This window comes from Artemia sp. Qi Xiang Cuo, chromosome 6 (assembly GCF_049724085.1).
Source record: "Artemia sp. Qi Xiang Cuo chromosome 6, ASM4972408v1, whole genome shotgun sequence".
Lineage (NCBI taxonomy): Eukaryota > Metazoa > Arthropoda > Branchiopoda > Anostraca > Artemiidae > Artemia > Artemia sp. Qi Xiang Cuo.
Window position 1 is genome coordinate 7,148,438 of NC_142799.1, and position 25,960 is coordinate 7,174,397.

At 33.4% G+C, this 25,960-nt stretch overlaps 1 protein-coding gene across 2 annotated transcripts in view; it reads right to left on the reverse strand.

The window, feature by feature from the left end:
- The window catches only part of LOC148950821 (sperm-associated antigen 7), an 86,275-nt gene extending 64,926 nt beyond the window's left edge, over positions 1-21,349 (reverse strand). For both annotated transcript variants that reach the window (XM_089090469.1, XM_089090468.1), the window contains exons 1-4: positions 21,175-21,349; positions 9,173-9,240; positions 5,067-5,155; positions 3,105-3,276 (exon numbers count right to left, since the gene is read on the reverse strand). In XM_089090469.1, coding sequence (XP_088946595.1) covers positions 3,105-3,276; positions 5,067-5,155; positions 9,173-9,240; positions 21,175-21,253 — 408 coding nt within the window. In that variant the 5' untranslated portion in view covers positions 21,254-21,349. The remainder of the gene's footprint in view (positions 1-3,104; positions 3,277-5,066; positions 5,156-9,172; positions 9,241-21,174) is intronic.
- Between the last annotated feature and the right edge of the window lie 4,611 nt (positions 21,350-25,960).

Below are 25,960 nucleotides of genomic sequence, written 5' to 3' on the forward strand. Positions count from 1 at the left end.
TTGTTCCTACTAGATTGCCAACCGGTCTGTTTAAAAAGTGTGACACACAACCCCAGAAAATCCGACATTTTTTCTGACAGCACACTGGTCCAAAATCCGAAAAAATTTCCGACTCCAACCAAAAAATCTGACAATATTCCGTCACATAGAAATTTTTTTACGAGACAAGACATTGTCTGTCTTACAGCTCCTCCTTCATCAATGGTAAAAAAAAAAGAATCGCACCTTATTCAGACTCAATTCTATTCTTTTTCATCTCATATAGTTAAAGAATCATGTAAAATCCTTTTTTTCCTCAAATACAAAACAAACTTTCATCATTTGTTTTCTTTTTTAACTGCACTTTTTTTTTACTACACTGAACGCACTCATCTGCTGTCGTGTTGGCTTTTACAATTTTGATTAGTTTTAAGAGGGGAGCATTGACTTCTAAATCAAGGGACATATGTTTCTTTCTTTTCGTGCCAGACTTGGCCGGCATAATTGAGGTAAGGGTCACACTTTTGAGTGAGTCTATGATCTGTTTTAACATTTTTTAAGGTTGAAAAGAACCGCTCCATAATAGCGTCCGAAAATGGTAAGGTCAGAAGGTATTGGGCAATGCCGACTATGCTAGAGAACCTCTGAGAACCATTTGACGTTTTTACTGAAGCCACGTGACACCAAGAATCACAGGCCTGTGATCACAAGAATCACATTTGGAAGATCAAAAATCATTTGGAAGATCATATTCCGTCATTCTTCTACTACCTTTTTTTCCATCTCACGACCCAAATTACTTACTTCTTTTTGGTGGGCTATTTTTTCACATTTTTCAACATTTTGAACTTGTGAGTGGCCATAGCAGTCTAGCTCTCCTCTGCTTTGTTGACAATAGCAAGCCAAGTTATTTGATCTTTCTTTTCTAATCTTATAATGGTAAAAAGTCTCACCTTAACTGTTTTAGAAATTTAAAATAATTGCCAAAAATATGCTAATTTATCTGTGAAAAAGTCAGCTTATCATTTGCACGTGTACACCCTAAAAACACTACGTCTACCCAGCGTTTAGAGAAAATGCAACTGTACAACGTTACTCTGCTACGTTACTGTATGTTATTGTAAAATTACTATCATGATACTGTATAAAGTTCAGTGTCAACCCTGCACATTGCCTCTAAAACCTCAAAAAACCAAAACAAAAGTTTGGTGTAAGTTTGTTTAATCTCGTCGCACTCTTAAAAAGTTTGAACTGCAGGGGCTAGGAGAGATAGGGGAGAGACATTTTCCTTTTCTATTTTTTTGAGAAAATGATTCTCAACATCGTAAACGATGAACTAGAATTCTACCAGGATACTAGTTGGCCTGAACAACCGAGACAAAATCACTACCTATGATTTGATCAAGCTCAGGTCCTTACGAAACAAGTAACCTTATGATCGTGAATTTTCTCTTTTATCAGTGTTGGCGGCAAGAACCAAAGTATAAAAAACCAAGTGATCCCGATTTTTACTCTCAAATGCTGAAATAAAATGAATCAAGCTGAAATAAAAAGAAGACAAAACCAGTTCATTTTTCAGGTTCAGCACCTGAGTTTACAGCAGAAAACTGAGAAATTGAAAACCCTACATTGAATACCATTACTCTAAATAGTGAAACAAATATGGCCTACATAATTTTGAAAGACATTTACGTTAAACACGTCCCACTACTTAGCAACTTCCAACCTTAAATTCATCTAGACAAAACATAACATATTTTATAAACCAAGTGATTAGCATGGCACTATTTATATTATCATTTACTATCATTTATTATATTACATGCATTTATTATATTATATTACCATTTCGCTACAAATATCGGCTAAATAAGTCTTTGCTATACCACAAATATGACTTAGGCATTATGAACATTCTAATAATTGATTGGTTATTAACATATCAGAAACGTTTTTCGAAAGGAATACATGTATGAACAAACAGCATTTGAGTTATTAATGATAAAATAGTGGCAGATCAAGCGAATGAGGTCAGAGGGAATCACTACATTCCCCACCTCTTCGACTTGGCTTGGATATAGTTTATAATTTTATATATTTACTCATATTTATACATATTGTAGAGGAGAAAAAGAGACAAAATACCTACGAATCAACCAAGAAGAAAATCGTCAAAATTAGTCTCAAAATCCCCCCCCCCTCGCAAGAAAAAACTATCAGCCACTGTACAATGCATACAAAATATTCGTCACTTCAAAGCCCGTCATGAAATGCCATCGGACTGCACTGGTTGATAAATAGATGGTCACAATTTTATAGCGACCATCTTTTGCACAACGAATGTAGAATTTCGTAGAATTTGATGCTATATTTTGTAGAATAACCGTTAAATAATAATAAATGATTTTAAAACTTAAATATTTTGATTCAAAATATAAAAAACTATAATCCGAATATTATCCATGCTGATGGCAATATAATCGTCAAAAGAATTTTCTGCTTTTCTAATAAAGTTGTTTGTTTGTTCAGGTTAATGACAACTTTTGACTAATAGGGTCCTTGCGTCGGCCGTGTGTTGCTACAGCTATGTTGCTACGGCAGTGTGTTGCTATAGCTGAGTTTGAGCTCTAGGCCCCATATTGAAAAGCTGAGATCCCACCGCACTACTAAAGGGCAAAATTGGTTAACTGAAGGAAAATAAAGTTAGAAGGGGTTCAGATTTCTCTCTTCTTAAAATAAGCATCAGGTATAAACTCCACGTTTCATTACTTACGGCAGCCTCTTTCTCTCGAAAGTAATATAAAAATTGGTTCTAGAATTTAAGTTCACCTAATTAATCACGTCCAGTTCCAATTCCTTATCCTTCTCTCTTAGATCAAATAGAAGAAAAAGTGACTCGAAGAAAGACTGGTACAGTCAAACTCTTAAGAAAAATGATAAAAAGTACTCAGCAGTGTTTTGTCCACAAGATCCTGCTTGTGCCTTTGATCTAGGTCTCAGTAAGAAATTATAATGTGGCATCTCATGGCAGACACTTCAGTTGTTCAGAACAATAAAGTTGTTCTTTGAGTTGCGTCCCTTTGGAAAAACAGGTGCCGTATTTTCACTTCCAACAGACAACTAACCTTAAGCGCTTCTTCTTTAGCCTTTTCTGGATCCCACTTTTCCCCTCTCCTCAAGGCTGCTAGTTCATCCAGAGATGGAGAATGCTCTTTCTTGTACACTACCACATGCCTTGTTTCGCCTTCTATGCCAAAACTGTGTGCCACAAGGCCGGCTATTTCAGCTGCTTCGTGTCTGTAAAAAAAAGGGCTGCAAATACATCAAATCAGTCAGTACCAAGGACATCAAAATGAAAACACATTTTGCCCCTTGGACCCATCTAAGGTCTTTTCATAGTCTTTTAAAACCTGTAAAAACGAGGACTGAAGACTACAAAATGATATCTAAATGAAAACATAATTTGCACCAGGGACCGATCTTACGTCTATTCATACCTGAATACCACATGGTAATACCATTCTAAGGTTTTTCTTTAGCCTATTAACAAATTATTAAGTTTTTATGGCATTATCACATTTTCGTCAGCGTAGTCACGTTGAACAAGCAAACTAATTAGCGAAATTCGACAAGGTATTTCGAACGTAACAATTCAAAAATCGATTCTCAAAGACATCTACAGCTTAAAAAGCAAGCTGTAACTTCATAAACAGTTTGGTGCATCATGTTTTTAGCATATTTTTGATCTAGGTCTATTTCTAAACGTCCTACTACCACAAACCGCATAATTGCATATGGAACTCGTTTTCTTTAAAAATAAAATTTTTCCTTAAAATAGAATTTTTCCTTAAAAAATTCTTTTTCCTTAAAAATAGAATTCCTGGTTTTCCTTATTTTTTAAGGTATATATGGCTATGTAAGCTTACACTTGACCAATTCAAAGAGTCAAATTCCATTTTTAATGACCTTGGTATGTTAAGAAAACGAGAGGGAGATGGAAAAACTAAGAGCATCGAGCTAACCTCGCGGGATTGCATTCTGCTGCTAACAAACAAAGTGCAAATGTAGAAGGGCTGTGTAAAATAAATGGTAAAAATTTATATCTGGGGTCCATATCTGGAATCCACGATCAATAACGAAATACTAAATTAAACAAAAAAGAAAGAAAGTGAGAGAGAGAAAGAGAGAGAGCGAGAAAAAAAGAGAGAGAGAACGAGAGAGAGAGAGAGAGAAAAAAAAAACACAGAGTCAGACATGCAAACACACAAAGACAGAGAGAGAGAGAGAGAGCGAGAGGGAGAGAGTGAGAGAGAGAGAGGGTGAGAGAGAGAGGGAGAGAGAAAAACAAGACAGAGAGAACTTTTTGTATAATTTTTATTTAAATATCTTTATATATTTTTTTTTCTTCTTCGTTTTTTTTTCTTTGGTTTACTGTTAGTTACTTTCTTTACACCAAATTTTGACAATTACTTTTAATATAATAACATTTCTAGAACTAATAATTCTAGAGAACAAAATTCCTTAGGTCTTGCTACAGAAATATATACATATTGAATAAAAAACTATTGTTACGAAAATGGGATTTGTTCTAAGATTAATAGAACCTAAAATAGGACAAATATCCGGGGGATCAAAAAGGACCACTTATGAAACAGAGGGATCACTAACGTAAAGGATAACTGAAACTCAGGTACTTGTGAAACGGACACGTACAAGTGCTTGATATTGTTTTAAATTGTCGTTGTTTGCAAATATATGAAAATGGGGAATAAAAATAAGCAATTTCTTTAATGATTGACAAACTTTATTTTAAACATACCAAAATCAAGAAATTGAGCACACCTTTGCTCATATGTAAAAATTGAGCACAATTTTGTTCATATGAATAAGTGATTGAAAGAATTAACGGTTTGGCTAATATCAGGAATTAAACTGTACAAGAAGAAAAAATACAAAGAAACACTCTACTTGCGTTCATAGTAGATGCTAAATATTTCTAAAAACACGGCAATAGTTTTTTTTTATGAGATTTTTTCTCTTTTTTTTTATTTTTTTTTTTCTTAGACACAAAACTATGAAATGCTTACATTATGCTTCTGTATACTTTATCACTCGGGGGAAATTCTTCACTCTTCTTACTCTCATCATGAACAAGACCTTTCATTTTTTCTTCCACCTGAAAAATATTTCATTTCAGCACTATGGTTTTCCATAGAAAATATTACCAACTCATCTGCAATAAGAGATTTTGGCACCTAAAACGTTAGATGTAGAGATGGTAGAGGAATAAAAGTAAAACAAAACAAAGAGGGAGGGGCAAGAGGAGCAAAGAAAGAGACAAAGAAAAAGCTACTCACCCACAAAGCTACTCATAATAGAGGTTATCAAAATGGAGTTTTGTCAGCCATCTATATGCATTTTTATATGTTTTAGCAAACAAAACGAGTAGATTTTTAGCTGCTTCCAACATTTTAGGATGAGCTTAGATTTTTAGCTACTCAATCATATATGCATTTATTTTCAATTTGTATTTGGCAACAAGATGTTATGGTTAGGTTTTACCGTGTTTGTATCATTTGTGTTTTGCTCTTTATGCTTTTTAAAAATTTTGTGTGTTGCTATGGCCCACGGGCTATTGAAATAAAATCGTATTTTCTCTATTCTTATATAATTTTAACCATTCAAATATTGTTTTTTGTTTTCTTTTACCCAGTTTACTGCCAGTTAATGGCAGTTTGTCTTTTGCTACAGCAATTTGGGTCACTTTCTGCTGATTTTTCACACACGTTTCTTTTTTTTTTAAATTGGTGCCCGTTAAATTTTAAAGCTGCTTAGCTGCATCGAACATCTTTTGCAGTAAAAATAGTACAGTAGAAATTGTTATTAACCCTATCCATTTCTGAAAACCAATTTTCTAAGATTTTTTTTTGGTTGTTTCACAATTATGAAGTTTTTATGGAAGCATTACATTTATGTCAGTTTTGTCAAGGCATATCGTGAAAATAAATCTGCAATGCTAATTAGTTAAATTTTTTAACGCTTTTTGTCCAAAAATTCCAAACTAAATAGTGATATTTGACAACCCTTTTCGGCCGTAAATTCAAACAATGACAATCGGTTGACTCCCAAAGACAACTACACCCTCAAGGGATAACGATACCTTCTTAAGGTGTTTAGTGGTCTATTTTCCTAGCTCTATTTAGAAACAAAATTAGGTTTTGCTAATTCTTTAAGATGCATATGGTTGTGTAAATATCCACTTAACTAATATCGGATTTCACTTTTAGTGTCCTTGGTACTAAAACAAATTCTGGATACGGCCCTGCTCATTGCCTACAGATTTATACGACTGTGGGGTGGAGTAGGGAACAAAATATCTTGAACAAAAAAACATAGGCGTTGTTTGAAAATAATCTCAGTGACAGGGGTCAAATTAAGAAAAAAGAGAATAACATAGGATTTATGTCTAATAAGAACCGTCATACATTTATAGTAGGGGCTCACTAGCCCCCTCCCACTCATAGTTCTTTAACAGGTCTTTGGCAACTGTTTCAAATGTCTTGAAACAGTAGGGGTTCTCTTCTTTTATAGTAAGGGTTCTCTAGCCCTATTCCACCCATCGCTTTTTTTAAATAGTCTTTGCCAAATGTTTCAAACATGGACACAGTCAAAGGAAATATTTACAACGTAATTCAATATTTTGGACTTTAAATGAGCTTAAACCAAAGGATATATCCAAAGAAAACCGTGAATAATAACTATAATGGTTTCCAGGAGAACTCAAATAATGAAAATAAGAGGGGGACTGGGCCCAGAGAGCTCCTGCCCCTAGCGTCTCTACATAGACCAGACTTAAAAGTTGTATTTTTACTCACTGAGTTTGAGCATCTTAACACTATAAAATGAGGAAGCATGGAAAAATACAGTTGATTTTTATGATGGCATGTTGGAATTATAATGAAGTATTTCATACCTAGACTGGTGAGTTCATTAATATCAGATGATAATGATGAAACAGAATGATATATCAAAAGGAAACCCTGGAAGCTTGATGTTCGTTTACTTTTAATTGTTGAGGTTAATTTTTATTCATAAGTAGGAATTTCTTTTTTTTTAATTTTACCTTATTAAATGACTTTATTTCTGTCAGTTTGTTACAAGTTTTAATAATGCTCTGTATTCGTTTGAAAACAATTTTTGGCAAATATTTTTCGAAATTAGCCTCTGCTTGTTTTTATTGATATTGTTTTAGCCAATAATGAGTTAATTGTAGGAATATTGGCAAAGTTATGTCAACATTCCTTTTTAGGAACTGCTATGAAAAAAAGGGTAAATTTTGAATAATCAACAAAAGTGTTTGATCAGCCATAGTTTTGTTCAAATAATATTTTTTATAAATACAAACAAGACTTCATTTATTTATTTTGTCTTTATTGAGTTTCCTTGGCCTGTCTACTTGCCTTGTGGGTTTCAAGCCACTTGCAAAAACCGAAATTTGGGCTAGTTTTAGGATGCCATGAATAAATAGACTAGAACCAAATTTTTTTCAAAATTTGTTGTTTTCATTGAGGCACCCTTGGTACAATCTAGATGGCTTGTCAATTTGAAGCCATTCACAGACAAATATTTTTTGGGCATATTTGGACATCACAAATCAATAAAACCAGTTTTCGAAAATTTTGGTTGATTAAGGTCTCCTTAGCCCAGTAAGTTTTAAGCAGCAAGAGAAAAAATCGCCTGTTTCTAGACATCAAAAGTTGAAAGAAACATTTTTGTCTTCATTGAGGTCCCTTGCCCCTGTCTCTAGACTATGGCCCGAAAGTTCAAAGCTAATTTGCAAGAAGAATCAAATTTTTGCAACATGGACCAACAAAATTTATTTTTTCTGTTTGTTGTCTTGAATGAGGTAAGTTTCAAGCTAATCATAGAAAAGAATTCATATTTTCTTGCATCACAAATTGAGATTATTAGATTTTTTTCAAAAAATTTTGTGTTCATTGAGGTCCCTTTGGCCCATTCTACATCTCCTGCAACTTCAACCCAATCAGAGAAAGAATTTTGACACATCTCAACACTCACTTTTTTCAAATTTATTGTGTTTATTGAGGGCTCCTTAGCACAGCTTACCTGCCCTGTAAGTTTCAAGCCAATCCATGAAAAAAAATGGTTTTGGAGGGTCTTGATCTGACACAGCCAAAAGTAGTTTCAAATTAATTTTCTACATAAGTATCCACTTAGCCCCAGTGGCACCAATTCATGAAATTGTTGAGGGGAAGGGGGCAACATATCTTTTTCAAAATCTAGTGGAGCAGGGGGCGCTGCTTAGCCTAGGGGCTTATAAAAGTAATTTTCAGGTCAATTAGAGAGAACAGATTTGTGAAACCATTTTTGGGCATCACAGATATTAGGCCTTTAAGTCTTGGCTGACCAAAGATATTCCTAATTGACTCACTCTTTTTGGTCAAAGCTATATAAAAATATTTTGATTCCTAGCTGATTAAAAGAAAAAGCTTATATGCCACTTTTGGGCAAAAGGATGTTTTAATTTCTTCTTTTGTACACTGGGATTTTCTTGACTCTGACATAAGATACATATACAGATATAAGAACCATTTATAGAGATATAAATACCATATAAATATACAGATATATACCATTTGGAAAACACTTATATGGGTCTTTTGTGGGCCCCAATTTGAAATAGACCAATTCTTGAGGCATTGGGACGAGAAAATATAGATTAAAGCTATAATCCCCTTAAAAAAACAGTGTTTGACCTTGATTTGGGTAAGGGGGTGGGGTTGCACCCAATCCAAAATTGTGTTTGTACATTAGGGTCCCCTTAGCCCAGTATTTCATGTTTCTCACAAGTTTGACACTATGAAGAAATTCATATTTTGAGTTAAGATGGTTTTGTTAGTGCTATTTGGTAGGCTAATATTTTAACTTCCTTCTCAACATTAATTGGATACTTTGCTAATTTCAATAAATTTTTCTGCTTAAAAATATTCATACTGGAAAATAGGAAAATAGTCTTACTGTTTCTGAGCTACACACATCTGACCAGGAGTAAAAATTTCAACAGAAAGTAGTGCAGTACTGTAACAGAGCCTAATAACAACAATGAAATAGAAGAAAAACAGAAAAATGATGCATACTACAATACAAGTGAAGGATTCACTTATAATTATACCTGAGTCCTGAATTTCAGTAGCTCTTTCCTCTCTTGTTCCTTTTTTCTTTGTGCTTCTTCTTGTTGTTCTTCATGGATAAAAAGAATGTACACAAATTAATCATTAGGAACAATTATCAATCAATGGGTAATAATTCAAATAAAAAAAAGAAACAACTAGCCAAAAAAAGACAAAATGTAATTGATTTTTGATCAAAATTTGTTAATGTCAATTGAAAAAGCTTAATTTGCAAGAAAATATAATAAAATATAAGGCTAAAAAAAAGTAAACATAGAATATGATTGGTCTTGAATAAAATTGAAAACCTTAAGCTTGGTAAAAAAAAACAACAAAAAAAAACAACACAGAAACAGTTAGTTGCAATTAATTAAAACTAATCTAAGCCTTAGCAAGGAAAAGAAGAGATAAAGGTCCAAGTGTTGAGAACACATAGAAGATCCAAGTTTTAGGACACAATTTCTCCAATCAAAGGTGAAAACACAACAGAAAATATAGGTTTAAGGGCTAGGCACACGTAGCTGATTTCGGGAACCGATTTCAGCAAGGTTGTATTCCACTTCGAATGAATATAATTAATGATGCTAAGAGGCGGGGCTTAGTGACTGGTTTCGGTGATCAATAATCATTAATTACGTTGTAGACAAGGAACGTACTAGGGATTTAGAGCTTTAGGCATACAATTAATCGTATTTAATGATTATCGGAAATTAATCGTAATTAATGATGATTAAACACCAAAAAACGTCACTAAGACCCGCCTCTTAGCACTAGGACTTTAGGACTCTTTTAGGACAGAGTAGGATCCTTAGACTAGGAGATGTTCTTTATGTTGATTTAATTCAAATGCGGATTTTTCCCCGTAAAGAGATAGTTTTTATGTAGATGTAGAGTTTTATAAAAATGGATTTGGAGCAATTGTAAACAAACCATCGGGTTTTGTAGATGGCTACTGTATATTTTTTTGTATTTTTTATGCTAAATAAATTAATTTGAATTTGAAGTTAGAAAGATTCTAGTATTATCTATCTAGTAAGATCATTCTTTTAGGACAGAGTAGGATCCTTAGACTAGGAGATGTTCTTTATGTTGATTTAGTTCAAGTGCTGATTTTTCCCCGTAAAGAGATAGTTTTTATGTGGATGTAGAGCTTTATAATAATGGATTTGCAGCCATTGTAAACAAACCTTCGGGTTTTTGTAGATGGCTGCTGTAAATTTGTTTGTATTTTTTATGCTAAATAAATTAATTTGAATTTGAAAAAAAAATTGAAAATTTTGCAGCAGAGAAATTTGTATATAAGTATATTTTTTAAAGTAGTTCTGTTGCAAAGGTGATAAAGCTGTTCTAATAGCTTTTATTTAGGGTGTGAATTGAAGAATGCAATTAGATAATCAAAGTGGCTCAAAAGCAGGTTTATGAAAATCAGAGAAAATGGACTGGACAGGGATAATCTTCAAAGCAGTTTGGCATAACAAATAAAATAGGAGGAGTGAAGAAGGGACATTCCCCTCATAAGAACACTCCCTATAGAATAATTTTAAGTAGATTAAATCTTCTTGCTAGGTTCATTCAAAGGGCTGTGAAATCTAATAGTACATGTATACTCTAATAGTATCAGTAGCCTGATGAAAGACAGACTGACATGTGTTCTAGAATACTCAAATTTATTTGAAAGCTGAATGAAGGAGAGGAATCAATTATATCAACTTGATTGGTTGAATTCACTTACTGCTTTGAAGTAGATTAGTCACCCCTCCCCCTGTTGTCATTATTATAATGTTTAGCTCTAATTTTTATGTTCAGTCAGTGCATACAAACTTTACTTACTAGATAATATCAACTTATTTAGTTGATTTAGCCTACTGCTTTGAAGTAGATAAGCCCCCCCCCCCCTGTTGTCATTATTATAATGTTTAGCTCTAATGTTGTCATTATCATAATGTTTAGCTCTAATGATTATGTTTAGTCCGCTTATATAATCTTTATTAAATAGATGATATCAACTTAATTAGTTGAATTAGCCTACTGCTTTGAAGTAGATCAGATCGTTCTCCTTATGAAAGATTCTTACTAAGTTAATTCAAAGTGCTATGATACCTGATAGGAGATGTTTTCTATAAAACAGCCTGATGAAATAAAATCGAAATATGTCCTTGGAGACAAAAATTATTTGAAAGCTAAAGGATACAGAGCAAATGCATCAGCTTTTCCAACTTTATTTCGCAAATGTAAGTCCAATTTGAGACAGAGAAACAGGTTCTACTTAGATGAAGAACTTAACATAGGCACTATAACAGATAAGTACCCATGGGTGTTAACTGGAGAAAAAATAGACTATGTTTAAAATCAGTGTATAATGTCAGTAGCTATCTAAGATTGGTGCCTTTGGGAGGGAAAAAGGGTAGAGGTAGATAACCTACTTTGATAAAGGTATAGTAGATGGTAGAAATCAGATAGGAAAAGAACATAATTAGATTCTCTGTTCAATACTCCTTAGAAAAATAATTATCACTACTATCACAATTGCATCCTAATCCCCCCCCCCCAATAATGCAAATGCATCAGGATACAGAGCAAATGCATCAGCTTTTTCAACTTTATCTCACAAATTTATTTCAAGTCCAATTTGATATCATTTGAACTAGTAATGCCAACAAGTTTAGAAGTAGTAGGTAATAGTCATATTAGGGAGAATCCGGAAGATATTGTAGATTTAAGGAATTTTACCAAACTAATTTCATTTAAATCAAAACTATTATTTGTCTGGACAATAGGCCTAACTGATATATTGTGGTACATATTACTGGAATATTTGTAGACAGTAAGTCATACCACAATATTCTGCCAGCATCTAAAAATGTGCTCATGGTCTCAACTTTAAATAAATATTGTTAGACTCATGCCTAGCTCATTAAAATTCAAAAGTACAATATAAAACCACTGGAAATTCGAAAATTTATAGCTTGTACATGAAAATATTGCCAGCTTAATCTCTGAAAAAAATGTTGACAAATTTTAGTAGTTCAATTTGGCTGAATTTGGCTCACTGTACATGAACAATTAAAAATAGAATTTGCAAATTAGTTTTGGCAAAGTTTCCGCTCATGTAAAATTTCCTCTGGAAACTTCAACTCCAGAAACTACCCTCCCAATGTGAAAATCTCACCATATAAAACCAAAATTATTTACTATGTGTATGAGGGAGCTGTCCCCTTATACAAAGGTGGGAAATTTGGCTCCACTTCCATAAAAAATGTCTACCCCTCAAAGAAAATCCCTCCAAGTAAAGTTCTTGCCACATAATATACTGCCCACCAGAACCCCCCCCCCCCCAGACAATTCTATTATAGCCGAAAATTACCACTGGAAAATCTCTTGCAGACAATTCCAGCTGAAAAGTTTTTCTTAGCCCACTTCTATTTGAAAAAGACTTTAATTTGTGGTTGTTTTTAAAATCACGCTGGAAATCCCCCTCTGTGAAGAATTCTTCTCACAAATACCCCCCCCCCCCACTTCCTAGTAGAAAGGTGCTCCTGCAGAAAATTCCATCTAGAGAATTTATCCTGTGGAAAGCTCCCCCATGGAGAATTTCTCTGATGACCCCCCCCCCATCTATGGAAAGATACTCTAGACAATTCCCACCCAGTAAATGTTTTCCCCAGACAATTCCCCTTAATATCTCTAAAATTGAACTCTCTAAAATCTCTAAAAAAAGTTCTTTTAAATGTTTTCACTTTTATAACTTTAAGAAAACAAAAATTAATTAAAGTTTTAAGGAATAAATATCAGCATATGTATATTAAACTGACAAAGCACATTTTTTCAGTAAATTAATTTGAATTTTTTTTCAGTAAAGTACAAATTATATTCTGGCTTCTAGAAAGCATAGGGTTTAGAACCCTACTCAGATTACTTTCTACTCGTTTTGAGTTTGACTTATTTTATTCGATGACCCTACTGTAGAGGTTTCAAACTCCTCTCTGCAAAAATAAGGGATTTTTTTTTTTTTTTTAGAAGAAAGATCACAGGTGTGTTTATTTGTTATTTTTTTTCCCAGGGATGATTGTATCTGACCAATGGTTCTAGAACATTGGGATAGTGTTTATTCAAGTGGAAATTTAAAGCTCTGGTGCCTTTTTTACATGATCAAAAAGATTAGAGGCCAACTAGTCCCCCTCTCATCCCCTTTTTTCCCACAATTGCCTGATCAAAATTTGAGATAGCCATTTTGTTCAGCATAGTTGAAATATCCAATAACTATACCCTTAGAGATAATATGACTCCCTACAACCCCTGTGGAAAAGTCTTTAAGTTATAAAGTTTGTCCACTGTTCACATATAGTGTTTGTTATTGGAAAGAATGCATACATTTCTTGGGTGGGGTGGGGAGTAATTTTTTGCTGGGGAATTTTACACAGGATTAAAATTCCCTGGGGATGGAAATTCCTGGGGGTGAACTTTTCAGGAGAAATTTTACACTGGGGGAATTTCCCCTAATTCCTATAGAAATTCTTTTTATTTGTCTTACTTTCTCTTTGCTGACTCAATTTCATGTGTGGATATGTTAAGGGTATTTGTCCAGGTTAAATTTTCACTAGGATTGAATTATCTTGAGGATATTTTTTTGGGTTGGAGGTTTCCATGGAGGTGGAACCAGATTTCCCAACATTACTTAAAAACAATCAGAAACTAAATAAAAAAAAGTTTTTGTCTAGTTATATTTTTACATTTTCTAGATTTTTATTTATCATGAAGGGTATTTTTATTTGTTATAAAGGGTATAAATTTATGGAATAATTTGGATAATGATATGAGGAAACTAGAAAATTTTAGTGGTTTTAAAGCAAAATTAAAAGAAAAATTATTAACTAAGTATGAATTCTAGTTTTGTTTGTTTTAGAGGTGACTTGATTTGATTTAATTTAAATTAAGTTGTAATTGCTTGTTGGTTTGTGAGTGCAACCCCACAACATGAATATGGTATGTAGTTGCTGTCCCTGTGGTATTATTATTATTTTTTTTTTTTTTTTTCTTTCTTTTCTTTTCTCTCTTTTTTTTCTTTCTTATTATAGTGAATTTAAATGACGTTATATGTATGTATTTGTTTTACCTGTTTCACCCCACATCAACCATTTGGTTTTGGGTGAACCATATTGATTTTTGTATTTAAACTTAAAAACTTTATCAGACTTCTACAGTATAATGGATTTTTTATGGTGATTTATATGCTAAGATAATGATTAGCTGTCCAACTACTTGGTAGTCTACTCAACAACACAAGTTTTAAATCAACCATGTTTTCATGCTCCTATCTCTATCAATATTAAAGAATTCCACAGAAGATGGGTTGGTACTTATCTATTATAGCAGCTATTTTAAGTTCTCCATTCATTGATGCACTGTAGAACAAGTTTCTTTGTTAGTTTTTTTCAGCTTAGCATGAGACAAGACAAAGAGAAGTGATAGAATAGATATGAAATAAATAATTTCGGCTATATATTTACACATTAATGGGGGTGGGGATAGAGTGTTTGGACAATGTGAAGTTATAGAACAATTCTTATTTCATAATATGAAAAAAAATTTAACACATTTTGCATGCAGACCTGCTACAATTTATCCCCCCCCCCTAATGTGCAAATATATAGCGCAAATTTGTTTCTAAAGAATTATATTTTCATCATATTTTGTGATATTTCATTAGGATTAGCCAGAGAAACAGGTTCTACATAGATGAAGAATTTAACACAGGCACTATAACAGATAAGTACCCATGGGTGTTAACTGGAGAAAAAATAGACTATGTTTAAAATCAGTGTATAATGTCAGTAGCTATCTAAGATTGGTGCCTTTGGGAGGGAAAAAGGGTAGAGGTAGATAACCTACTTTGATAAAAATATAGCAGATGGCAGAAATCAGATATTAAAAGAACATAATTAGATTCTCTGTTCAATACTCCTTAGAAAAATAATTATCACTACTATCACAATTGCATCCTAATCCCCCCCCCAATAATACCAGGTAATATCCTAGATTCTTGACTCTTCTGAAGGAAATGCTATAACAAAAAAAAGAAGAGTGTGAATTGATTCCCCAATTGAAGGTCTCTTAAAATATAATACTCATAATTCTGACAATCAATCCAGTACCCCTAATGATCCTAGATGCATTCTTAGGTGGGCTATATATTTGAATGTTGGGGATCGGTGAGGATAAAGCATGGGCGCCCATAGGCTACATTTTAGGGGGAGGGGGCTTACTTGGTCTAATAAGTACTTCCAATGCTGTATAATAGACATCTTGAAACAAAATATCACAGGCAGCACAATAGCACTGCATAAGTAAAGTGCAATATGGGCAAAATATATTATTATTTATTCTTTTAGACCAGGGCACTTCTTATAGAAAAAAAGATGTCATAGAAACTTCAAGAAGAGTTCATAGAGGGCAATCAGCACCCCCACATCGATCATTTCCCCAAACACATCCAATCAAAATTTTGAGACAGCTATTTTGTTGTGCATAGTTTAAAGGTATGGAAATTATGACCTTGAGGATGACACCCCCCCCCCCCCACACACACACAACCCTCAGGGCAAGTGTTGTTAGTTATGCCCTGGGGGGATATAAGGTTTTTTTTGTAGAAAAGGTGGTCGTATAAACCTTGGAGGGGCTCATTCGATCAGTAATCAGAAGTTCTACTGGTCTTTTTAACAGTCAAAAGTGATTGGAGGTCAACCACCCCCCTACACCAATCATTGCCCCAAACACATCCAATCAGAATGTTTGAGATATTCATACAACCACCCACCCCCATAGCCCTTGGGGCAAGTGTTGTAAGTTATGCCCTGGGGTCATATAAGGTTTTTTTTTATATAGAAATGATGGTTGTATAAACTTTGGAGAGGGCTCAGTGGATTGGTAATCAGAAGTTATAGTGCTCTTTTTAAGAGTCAAAGTGATTGGAGGGCAAATCCCTCCCCCCCATACACACAATCATTGTATCTCCCCAATCACACCTGATAGAAATTTTAAGATGGCTATTTGTTGTCATAGAAACTTCAAAAATGGCTCATTCCTTTGGAAATTGAAATGGCTAGTGCCCTTTTTAACAGCCAAAAATGATTGGAGGGCAACCATCACCTCCCCCCATACCCATCATTTCCCCAAAAATTTCAACTCAAAATTCCAAGATAGTTAATTTGTTTGATGTAGTTTAAAAGTCCATAAACTATGTTATTGAGGGTGAGAACATCCCCCCCCACCCAAAGTCCTCAGGGCAATAGTTGTAAGCTTAAGGTTTTTATAGAAATAGTAGTAATATAAACTTCATAGGGGGATCATTGGATTGGAAGTCTAAGTGCCATTTTTAAGAGTGAAAGTTATCAGAGGGTAGTTATACCCCCCCCCCACATCATATTTTGCCCAAACGTATTTGATTGAAATTTTGAGGTAGCCATTTGTTCAAAAATAGTCCAAAGATCTCAACACAGCCTTTTGGGTTGACATAGCCCCCCAGAGTATGGGGGTATAGGTTGTAAGCTATGTCCTGGGGGCATGTAAGGTTTTTCTGAAGGAGTGGTCTTTTGAACTTTAGAAGAGGCTCATTTGATTTGAAATGTATAGTTCTAGTTCCATTTTAAGAGTCAAGCATGATGGAGAGAAAATAGCCCAACCCCTCCCTAATATTCTCTTTTCCCCAAGCACATTTGATTGAAATTGTGAGATAGACATGTTGTAATCAATAGTCCAAAGAGAATATAACAATGTTTTCAGTAATCAAATATAAGAAATATTTAGGTGGACAAATATAATTAGGTGAACTAAATCAAAACAAACAATGAGCATGTGGACTTTCAAAAAGGTGACAAAGCAATACCTCAAGAACAACTTATATTATTAAGTTAGACCTTTAAGAGAAAGTTGTGGGGGGATTTTGAACTAACCAGAAGACACTATATGTATACTTTTAATCCTACCACTACAGTTACTGTGACTAATGATGCTAAGCATATTAAGGTGAAACTTTTAGGAAGCATTTAGGGGGAGTTCCAATTAAACAAAAAACCATATGCATTCAGGTTTTAAAAAAGGCATATAAGGAATATCATAGGCAGCACCACTCTATAATAGCTAGAAATATCATTGAAACATTTAAAGAAGCTAATTTCAGAAAGGTTCTAGTGTCCTGTCTAAGAGTAAAAAAAGGTTGGACAGCAATCAGCCTGTCTCTCAAGTACCCCCCCCCACACACACACACACATGCACACTGTATTTTCCCAATTGCATCTGATAGAAATTTTAAGATGGCCATTTGTTTTTGTAGAAATTTCAAAAAGGGCTCATTTGGTTGGAATTGAAAGGGCTAATAGTCAAGAATATTGAAAGGGCAATATTGAAAGGGCAAGAATATATAAAGGGCAATATTGAAAGGGCAAGAATATATAAAGGGCAATATTGAAAGGGCTTTAATAGTCAAGAGAATATAATAATGTCTTCAGTAATCAAATATAAGAAACATTTAGAGAGATGTTGAACTAAATCAAAACAAACTATGAGCATGGGGACTTTCAAAAAGGTGACAAAATGTGAAGTGTGGCCACTTCAGATTTTTTTTTTTTTTTTAGAAAGGAGCTGCAACATGGAATTATTTTCATTCTTAGATTTACAGCATAATTTTAGTACATTTGGGAAGCTTCAACCACATCTGGTGCGTTGTTTGTCTTTGATGTGCCATTGCTAAGGACGTCCCTTTGATGCTTGTTTAGTGTCTTAATAACACGGGAATACTTATATTATTAAGTTAGACCTTTAAGAGTAAGTTGTGGGGGATGTTGAACTAGCAAGAAGGCACTATGTCTATAGGCTACTTTTAATACTACCACTACCATTACTGTAACTAATGATGCTAAGAACATTAAGGTGAAACTTTTAGGAAGCATTTAGGGGAAGTTCCAATTAAAAAAAGAACTCTATGCATTCAGGTTTTCAAAAAGGTATGTAAGCAATATCATAGGCAGCACCACTCTTAGATATATCATTGAAAGATTTAAAGAAGCTAATTTGATTCGAAATTAAAAATTCTAGTGGCCTTTCTAAGAGTAAAAAGAGATTGGAGAGCAATCAGCCAGTCTCTCAAGCCACTTTATTTCCCAAACACATCTAGTAAAAAATTTTGAGACAACTATTTTGTTCAGCATAGTAGAGCAGTTCATCAACTATGTCTGTAGGGATATTAGGCATAACACCCTCCCCCCCCCCCACAGTTATGCAATTGGCCCAAAGTTTCTCCCAACATACAAATAGCAAGCCAAACTATAGATTCTTATAGAAAAAAAAGATATAAAATATTATTTTTTTTTTCATCAAACGACTATGTCAATAAAAAACAAACAGAAATTAATTAACAAAATTTTTTTTCCACAAAACAGATTTTTCAAAGAAAAGTAAAGAGCTCCATTAAGCCAAAAATGGGCAGAAATGAAGACAAATAATTGTCCAAGCATAAAACTACCACAAATCACTGTCAATAAATAAATAAAACTCAAAACAATCAGAAATTAGAATAAATAGCCAAGTCAAACTCAAAATGAGCAAAAATTAACATTAATAACCCCCATGCCTTCTCAAGACCAGAACATAATTTGTGCTTTACTGAAAACCTTTATGTTTCAATGTATTCACTTTTGTTTACTTAAATAAATATATAGAATTTAAGACTTTAAGAATTAAATATCAGTGTAGGTATATCAAACTGACAATCCACTGTTGTTTTTTTTTTTTTTTTTTTTTTTAAGCCTAAATTATGTTCTGATCTTGAAGAGGCATGGGGGCGCTCAGCCCTATTAATGCTAATTTTTGGTTGTTTTGAGTTTGACTTGGCTATTTATTCTAATTTCTGTTCATTTTGAGTTTCATTTATTTGTTGATAGTGGTTGATTGTGGTAGTTTTATGCTTGGAAGATTATTTTACTTTATTTCTGCCCTTTTTTGGCATAATGGAGCTCTTTGCTTTTTTTTGAAAACTTATTTTGTGGAAAGTTTTTTTTTTTAATTAGTACAAATATAATGCAGCATCATTAAGCCAGGGGGGCTGCCCCTCCTTCCTAGTGGGCATCCATGGTATAAAGTAAAGCATAGTGGATAGCTAGGACTACAAGTAGTCTTAGTATTTCATAATTTTTCAAAGTTGTTTTTGGAGTTTCATATGCTAGTGTCTCCAGATGAGGAGAAATTATGGTGTAAGCATAGGACAGCCCTTTCACATAAGGAAACACATTAAGAAAACAATTCTTGCTTCTTAATATATCAAATAATCCTAGCCTAGTTGGTCAATATATACAAAATCATATTATTGAGTTAGGACTAAAGTGAATACACCATTTGATGCCTTTTTTATGCTGAATACAAATATAATAAGCATTTCTATCTGAAATTAATAACCCCCCCCTCCCCTATCTCTGATATACCTAACCTAACCCTTACTTGACCGATATAGGGGGGGGGGCAGAAACTCATTTCCAATAGAATCTCTTATATTCATAATAAGCATAAAAAAAAGGCCACAAATGGTGTATTCACTTTAGTCCTAACTCAATAATATGATTTCATATAGGCCTATATTGACCGCCTAGTTAACATATTTAATCTTTATACTTACTTCTTTTCTTGTATTTCCAGTATACTATTACATTTCTAAATATTTGTGTCTTTTCTCTAAGTCTTGAAAAATGTTTATAGCCTAAACAAATGCCCAAACAATAACCAATCTAACCTAACCTAATTTATCACTATTTATCTGTTGACATTTGATGTGAGAAATAATTAGATGGCACTGAAGGTATGGAATAACATAGCCTACATAGATTGAAAATGATATTTGGAAATGAAAAAAAATGAAGTTGACTTAATATTTATTTTTTGGAAATTTGTTTTAAAAAAGTACAATAGGCTAATGAAAAAAGTGAGCATAAAGGTTCTCCCTATGCAAACTGTGTCAACTAGGATTGTTTTATATCAAGGCTCTACCCAGAAGTGGGTTAACCCCCCCCCCCAAAAAAAAAGAAGAAAATGTTTATCTGACTCATAAAACTGTAACAAAAATGAATATAAACAAATCTTGAATGTGTTTTTGAGGTTTTGGTAAAATTCTACTTTAGCTACTTTTGGCTATCTTGGAAATGGGTTAGGTTAGGACAATGAGACTTTCAGGGATGGGTCTACAGGCTAAAGTATGTCCCGGGAAGGTATTTTGAAGTACCTACCTCCACTCCTTCTCCCTCTAAAGGGTCATGAAATTTGCCTACATGACAGGTCTATACCCATTGAAATTTTGACAAAACAACATTTTACCTTAATTTTCAGTTATTAGTTTCTTTTTCTCTGGCTTTAGCTCTGAAAATGCAATTTCAGTTATTTGAGCAGAATTTTAAGACATATAAATAGTTTATTTTCAAAATTTAGGAAATGTATTTGCATATCTTTAAAACCTTATAAATTGAGATTGAGCAAAGTTGTGAAGCTGAAAACCATTTTGTTGTACTTCATTTAAGCAGAAGATCTATTTTGCAAGGTTTCACTTCTATGACTCATATATTTTTAAAGGTCATCAAAGGTCAGGACCCTCTAGAGGGAGAAGGAGTGGAGGTGGGTACTTCAAAATATCTTCCCATGACATACTTTAGCCTGTAGACCCATCCATGAAAGTTTCATTTTCTTAACCTAACCCCTTTCCAAGATAGTCAAAAGTAGCTAAAGTAGAATTTTACCGAGGTTTTATCTGTAAACTCCTCCCCTGAAAATTTTGAGAGTAAAACCCCCTCCAAAAAATCCTGGGTACAGTCTTGTTTTATATTAAGAGGTAAGAATTGTTTTTTTAACCTGTTTCCTTATGCAAGGGGGCTTATCTAGACCTATACTGTAATTGTAAGTTAGGACCTATATTTTTGTTCAATAGAAGAAAAATTCATTTCTGCAGCTTATGCCTAATATTTGAACCTACTTTTGATGAGTTGCTTTTCATTGGAACTGATTGAAGGAGGTTTATCCATAGAACTGAGTATCGAGCCTAACAAATCCATTTTCCTTTCGGAAGCAAGAACTATCCAAATTCAGTTGTCAGTTGTCAAATATTAAGCTTTGCTTAATATTTGCCTTCTCAATGGGAATATTTCAAATTTAAGCTTGGATAATTTCTTCTATAAGATACAAATGGCGAATAAAGCATCGTTTCAATAGCCATTATTGAAATGACGGATTTGGTAAAAAATAATTTCTTAGTAATAAAAGGATAAAGGCCAGTTCGCTAGTCTTTATTATTTATTTATTTCTTTAGTTGTAAAATATTTTTTTCACAGACATTTGATTTTACTGACGGCTGCAACCTATAAAAATGAACCGCAACCCATAGTAGCCAGAAGTTTAAAAACGCATTTGAAACAAATTTTTGTAAGAAGGAATTAATATTTAAAGCTGATTCAAGAATGATTACTATTATCTTTGTCAACTTAAGTGTTAATAGTTTGAAGGAATACAAACGGGAATATTAATGAAAATGTTTTAAGTACTCAGAAAAGCAAATAGGAATGATAGTAAAAACATTTTATGTTTAAAAGAGAGGAGGAAAGGCCTGTACAAGAATTATTTCAATGATATATCATATGAAAATAAGGTTAATGTAAAGAAGTAATAAAATCTGAAATAAGGAGGTGTGAAGTGGAGGCAATGGATAAAATTGCTGAGGATCCAAAAAATGTAGCCAGATGGCCAAATAGTAAAATATTGTTCTATCACGTTAATAAATAGAGAGGAAATAGTCAGTATAGACTTCTCCCAGTTAAAGATATCGATGGGGCTACAATTAGTGATAAGGAAAGAGTTGAAAAGAGATGGGTAAAACATTTTGAGAATTTGCTTAACCTGGATAAAGTAACGGGAAAAGATAAAGGACAGAATGACAAAGTTTATGACACTTTGGATGTCAAGGAAGCTTTGTTTTGTAATGAAGAATTAGTAACAGTATTAAAAGGATTAAAGATAATAAGGCCACAGATGTTGATAGTGTGGTACACGAGTGTTTTAAGTATTAATGAAAAAAAACTTTCCGAAAAGACGTTTTCTAAAGAAAAGTAAAGGCCATATTGAGATTAAAATCAGAAGAAATAGAAACCTACAATAACTCAAACTCAGGGTCGGAAAAAGGGCGATTGGAACGATTGGACCTAAACGGGCCCCGCGTCTGAAGGGACCCTGCCCCATCATCAAAATGAACGAAATAGGGTTATCGAAATTGTGACATGTTCTTAACAGTTCCAGTAAGCGCTGCTTCTGGAGAGAGATCATTTTCCAGGCTGAAACTAATAAAAAAAAAAAACTATATGATATAGACAATAAATTAGGATAGACTAAATAGTTTAGCAATCATGTTAACTTAATGTCCAGACACATGGAAAATGGATTTAAAAGCCATTTTAAAAGCATTTTCAGAACAAAAATTTAGAAATATGTAAATTCATATGCCCATATTCGGTGATATAAATGTCAAATGTATTTTCAGCAGTTTTATAATATCCAGGGGATACAACCGTAAATTAACGTTAGCACAAAATAAGTACAAAAAAGAACAAAAGAGGACAAAACGGTCAGCTCAAAATGAAAAAACTGCACCATCAAATAAAACAGTATCAAGAGAACGACCAGAGATATGTAAATGTACGACCGGTGATAATCAACAACCTAGACCATCAAAAGTAATAAGACCAATCCAAGTAACTAAGGCAAAAGACACTGAAAAAGTGTCTGAAGCAATGATAAACGAAAAATAAATATAAAAGAGATATGTAATTAAAATATTAGCGAATTCGACAATTAGAACAAGTCAAAAACGAAATTGAAGAACAAGGAAATATGCAATTTAAATTTAAGTGGAAGTGAGAATCAGAACGAGTCGAAGATGAAGGTGCAGAAGAAAGAAAAGGTACTTGTGCATACACTCGGTGGAAAACAAGGGACGGGTGACAGAATATATTAGACTTATTTAATTTGGGCTATATATTTGTACATTAGGGGGGTGTGGGTTTGGGTAAAATATTAGAAAAGCGTGAAGTTAGAAAACAATTTTTATTTCATAATATGCAGAGTAATTTTAGCTAACACATTTTGCATGCAGACCCACTGTACTTACCCCCCTCCTAATGTGCAAATATATAGCCCAAATTTTGTATCTAAAGCATTATGTTTTCATCATAGGTCAAAACCGAGGCGTTCCGCAGCAATAAAACCCCGAGGATTTTACTGGAAATAATATCTTAACGTCATTGCAGCATGGTAAGCCAATCAAACTGCAATGGTTGACATTTATATATTCCATTATTTATAAGTTTATGCAATTTCATTTATGTGTCGCTGGTATTTTCAGGATTAATTAGCCTTTCTTGGTCATTCCTTTTGCCCTAAACCGAAGTTTATACATAATCCCAACTTTCCTTGTCCTCATCAAATTCAGGGGTATGGGGAACAAGTCAAAGCTAAGCTAAGCTTGCGAGATCATGCAGCAAAACAATGCCAACACAAAATAAAAAATAACACTGAGCAGGCGAAATGAAATGAATATTTATTGTGTAGTTGTAATAATTAGGAAGCAGGGGGTGAAAGCATGGACAAATCAAGTATCGCTCTTTGCGTTAAATTTTTAGTTTTTGTCAAAATTCTTGAATAAAGACAGCTAAAATACAAGGGCCATTGTATTTGAGCGAGAAGTACTTATGAAGTACTCAAAACTAGGATCTATCAAAGTTGTAAGAGAAAAAAGGTTTAAAAAGTATTTTGTTTTCAGTAAAGTGCAAATTGTGTTCTAGTCTTTAGAAAGCACAGGAGCATTAGCCCTACTCCTCTGTGTGATAGTTTCTGCTCGTTTTAAGGTTGACTTGATTATCTATAGTATTTTCCGTTCATTTTGGGCAACATTTACTTATTGATAGTGATTTACAAAATGTAAGAGAGAAACAACGGTTATAATTAAAAAAAAAACAAAAAAAAAAACGATGGAACAAAAAAAAAAAAAAATTCCTAGAGGAAATTATAACCCCAAATAATTTAAAGGAAGACACAGAAATATCTGGGAGATATAATTGAGGAAAAGGGGTGAGGTTTTAAGGAAGCAAATTGACATTATCATAGATATAGAGGGGTTGACTCTCATGTCTAACTACGCAGCGTCATCTGCCATATCACTGAGATTAATTTGTAATTTTTTTATCTAATCTCTCTATGAATCCAAATTGTACCTTTTATGAGTCAAAAATGGCTAGAATTCAGAATGATAAACAAATTAATGTTTGGTTTGTTGGCCAAAATCTTAACTCTTAAGCAGAAAAACTGAAAAAAAAATTATCTATTAATATAAGATAATTTAATATAAACTTCTCCATGCATGAAAATCTTCAATTTTTCCACATAAGCGTGACAATGTGACAACGTCATTGCCATACTGATGTATTTAAATATTAAGCTACTCACATATTTTTTTCTAAAATTAAGGCTCTTAATGAATTTTCTCAAACTTTTGACCTATCTAGATTGTTTTTTTAAGGCCAGGTATATTTCATTAGGATTGACCTAACTACACTTCTCGAGTGTTTACAATTATGTACACAAGTACCGAAAAGATTAAAATGTTAGAAGAACAACACCATTACAATCTTCGATGCAAACAAATTGTGGCATAAAACCTAGTACAAGCCTACAAAGATACCGTAAACTACGCAAGTGTTGTTTGCAACTCATAGGGACCGTTCAACTCTGTATGCATTCGCTATGGAGTCCTCCATTATCACACAGGAAAAGTAGCCAGCAAAGATGATTTACTTTGGGGCTACTGCCTGTTTGGTTGAATTGCATTCCTGCATCAACAGTTTCGGAATGAATTAGTTTAGCCTGTAATAGGACATCACTTGCTCTCTAAAGAGTTCCACAAACAAATACGAAACTGGAACTCACGTTTTGCTTTAACTTCATTCAACGTAAGCGATTAACGAACCAAAAATAGTTGTAATGTTTTCAGCTTCAAAATAGCAGGACAAATTTATCACAAAATCAATTTAGCAGCAAACCTATCACTGGCCACTGAAGATGATCTTGAACCATATTCATATGGTCAAATGTAAATTTTAGACCCCAATGGAAATGTTAAAGAACACATTTCGCATCTTGTAAATCATGGGCCGGCATCTTTTTTGTTGTAAAAGGGCCAAAATTTTACGTTGGGATATTATGCGGGCTGCACTTAGGTCATTATACTGTAATGTAGGATTGTAGGTATACCATAATGATTAGAATATATCTACAATATTTATATACAAATATTTTAGGTTTGAAAATAAAACGCTTTAGTTATATTTTTACGACGTTTATTGTAGTTAATACAATCAATGAGACTTTTGTTGTTGCATTTGACTTGCAATTTTTTTTTATATTAGCTTGTATTTTTGTAGTAGAGACACGTAGTATTACTTCTCAATATATATTTGATAGCCGAGAACAGTGTTTGTTTTTTCGATAATCCATAATTATTAAAGTTTGCTCGCAAACATATGTACTACCAAACATAGTAATTATTTCCTGTGCAAACCTTTTTGAATCCTAGTAAATTTCAGAAATGTATATGGAGCTCCAGAAGTTTTCTGTTGACTCTTCCTACGACAAATTTATTATGACCACTCACGATTTTCCTGCTGTCCGTGGTAATGCTGTTTAATTTATCCCAGCTCAAGCCGCATGAAACCAGAGCT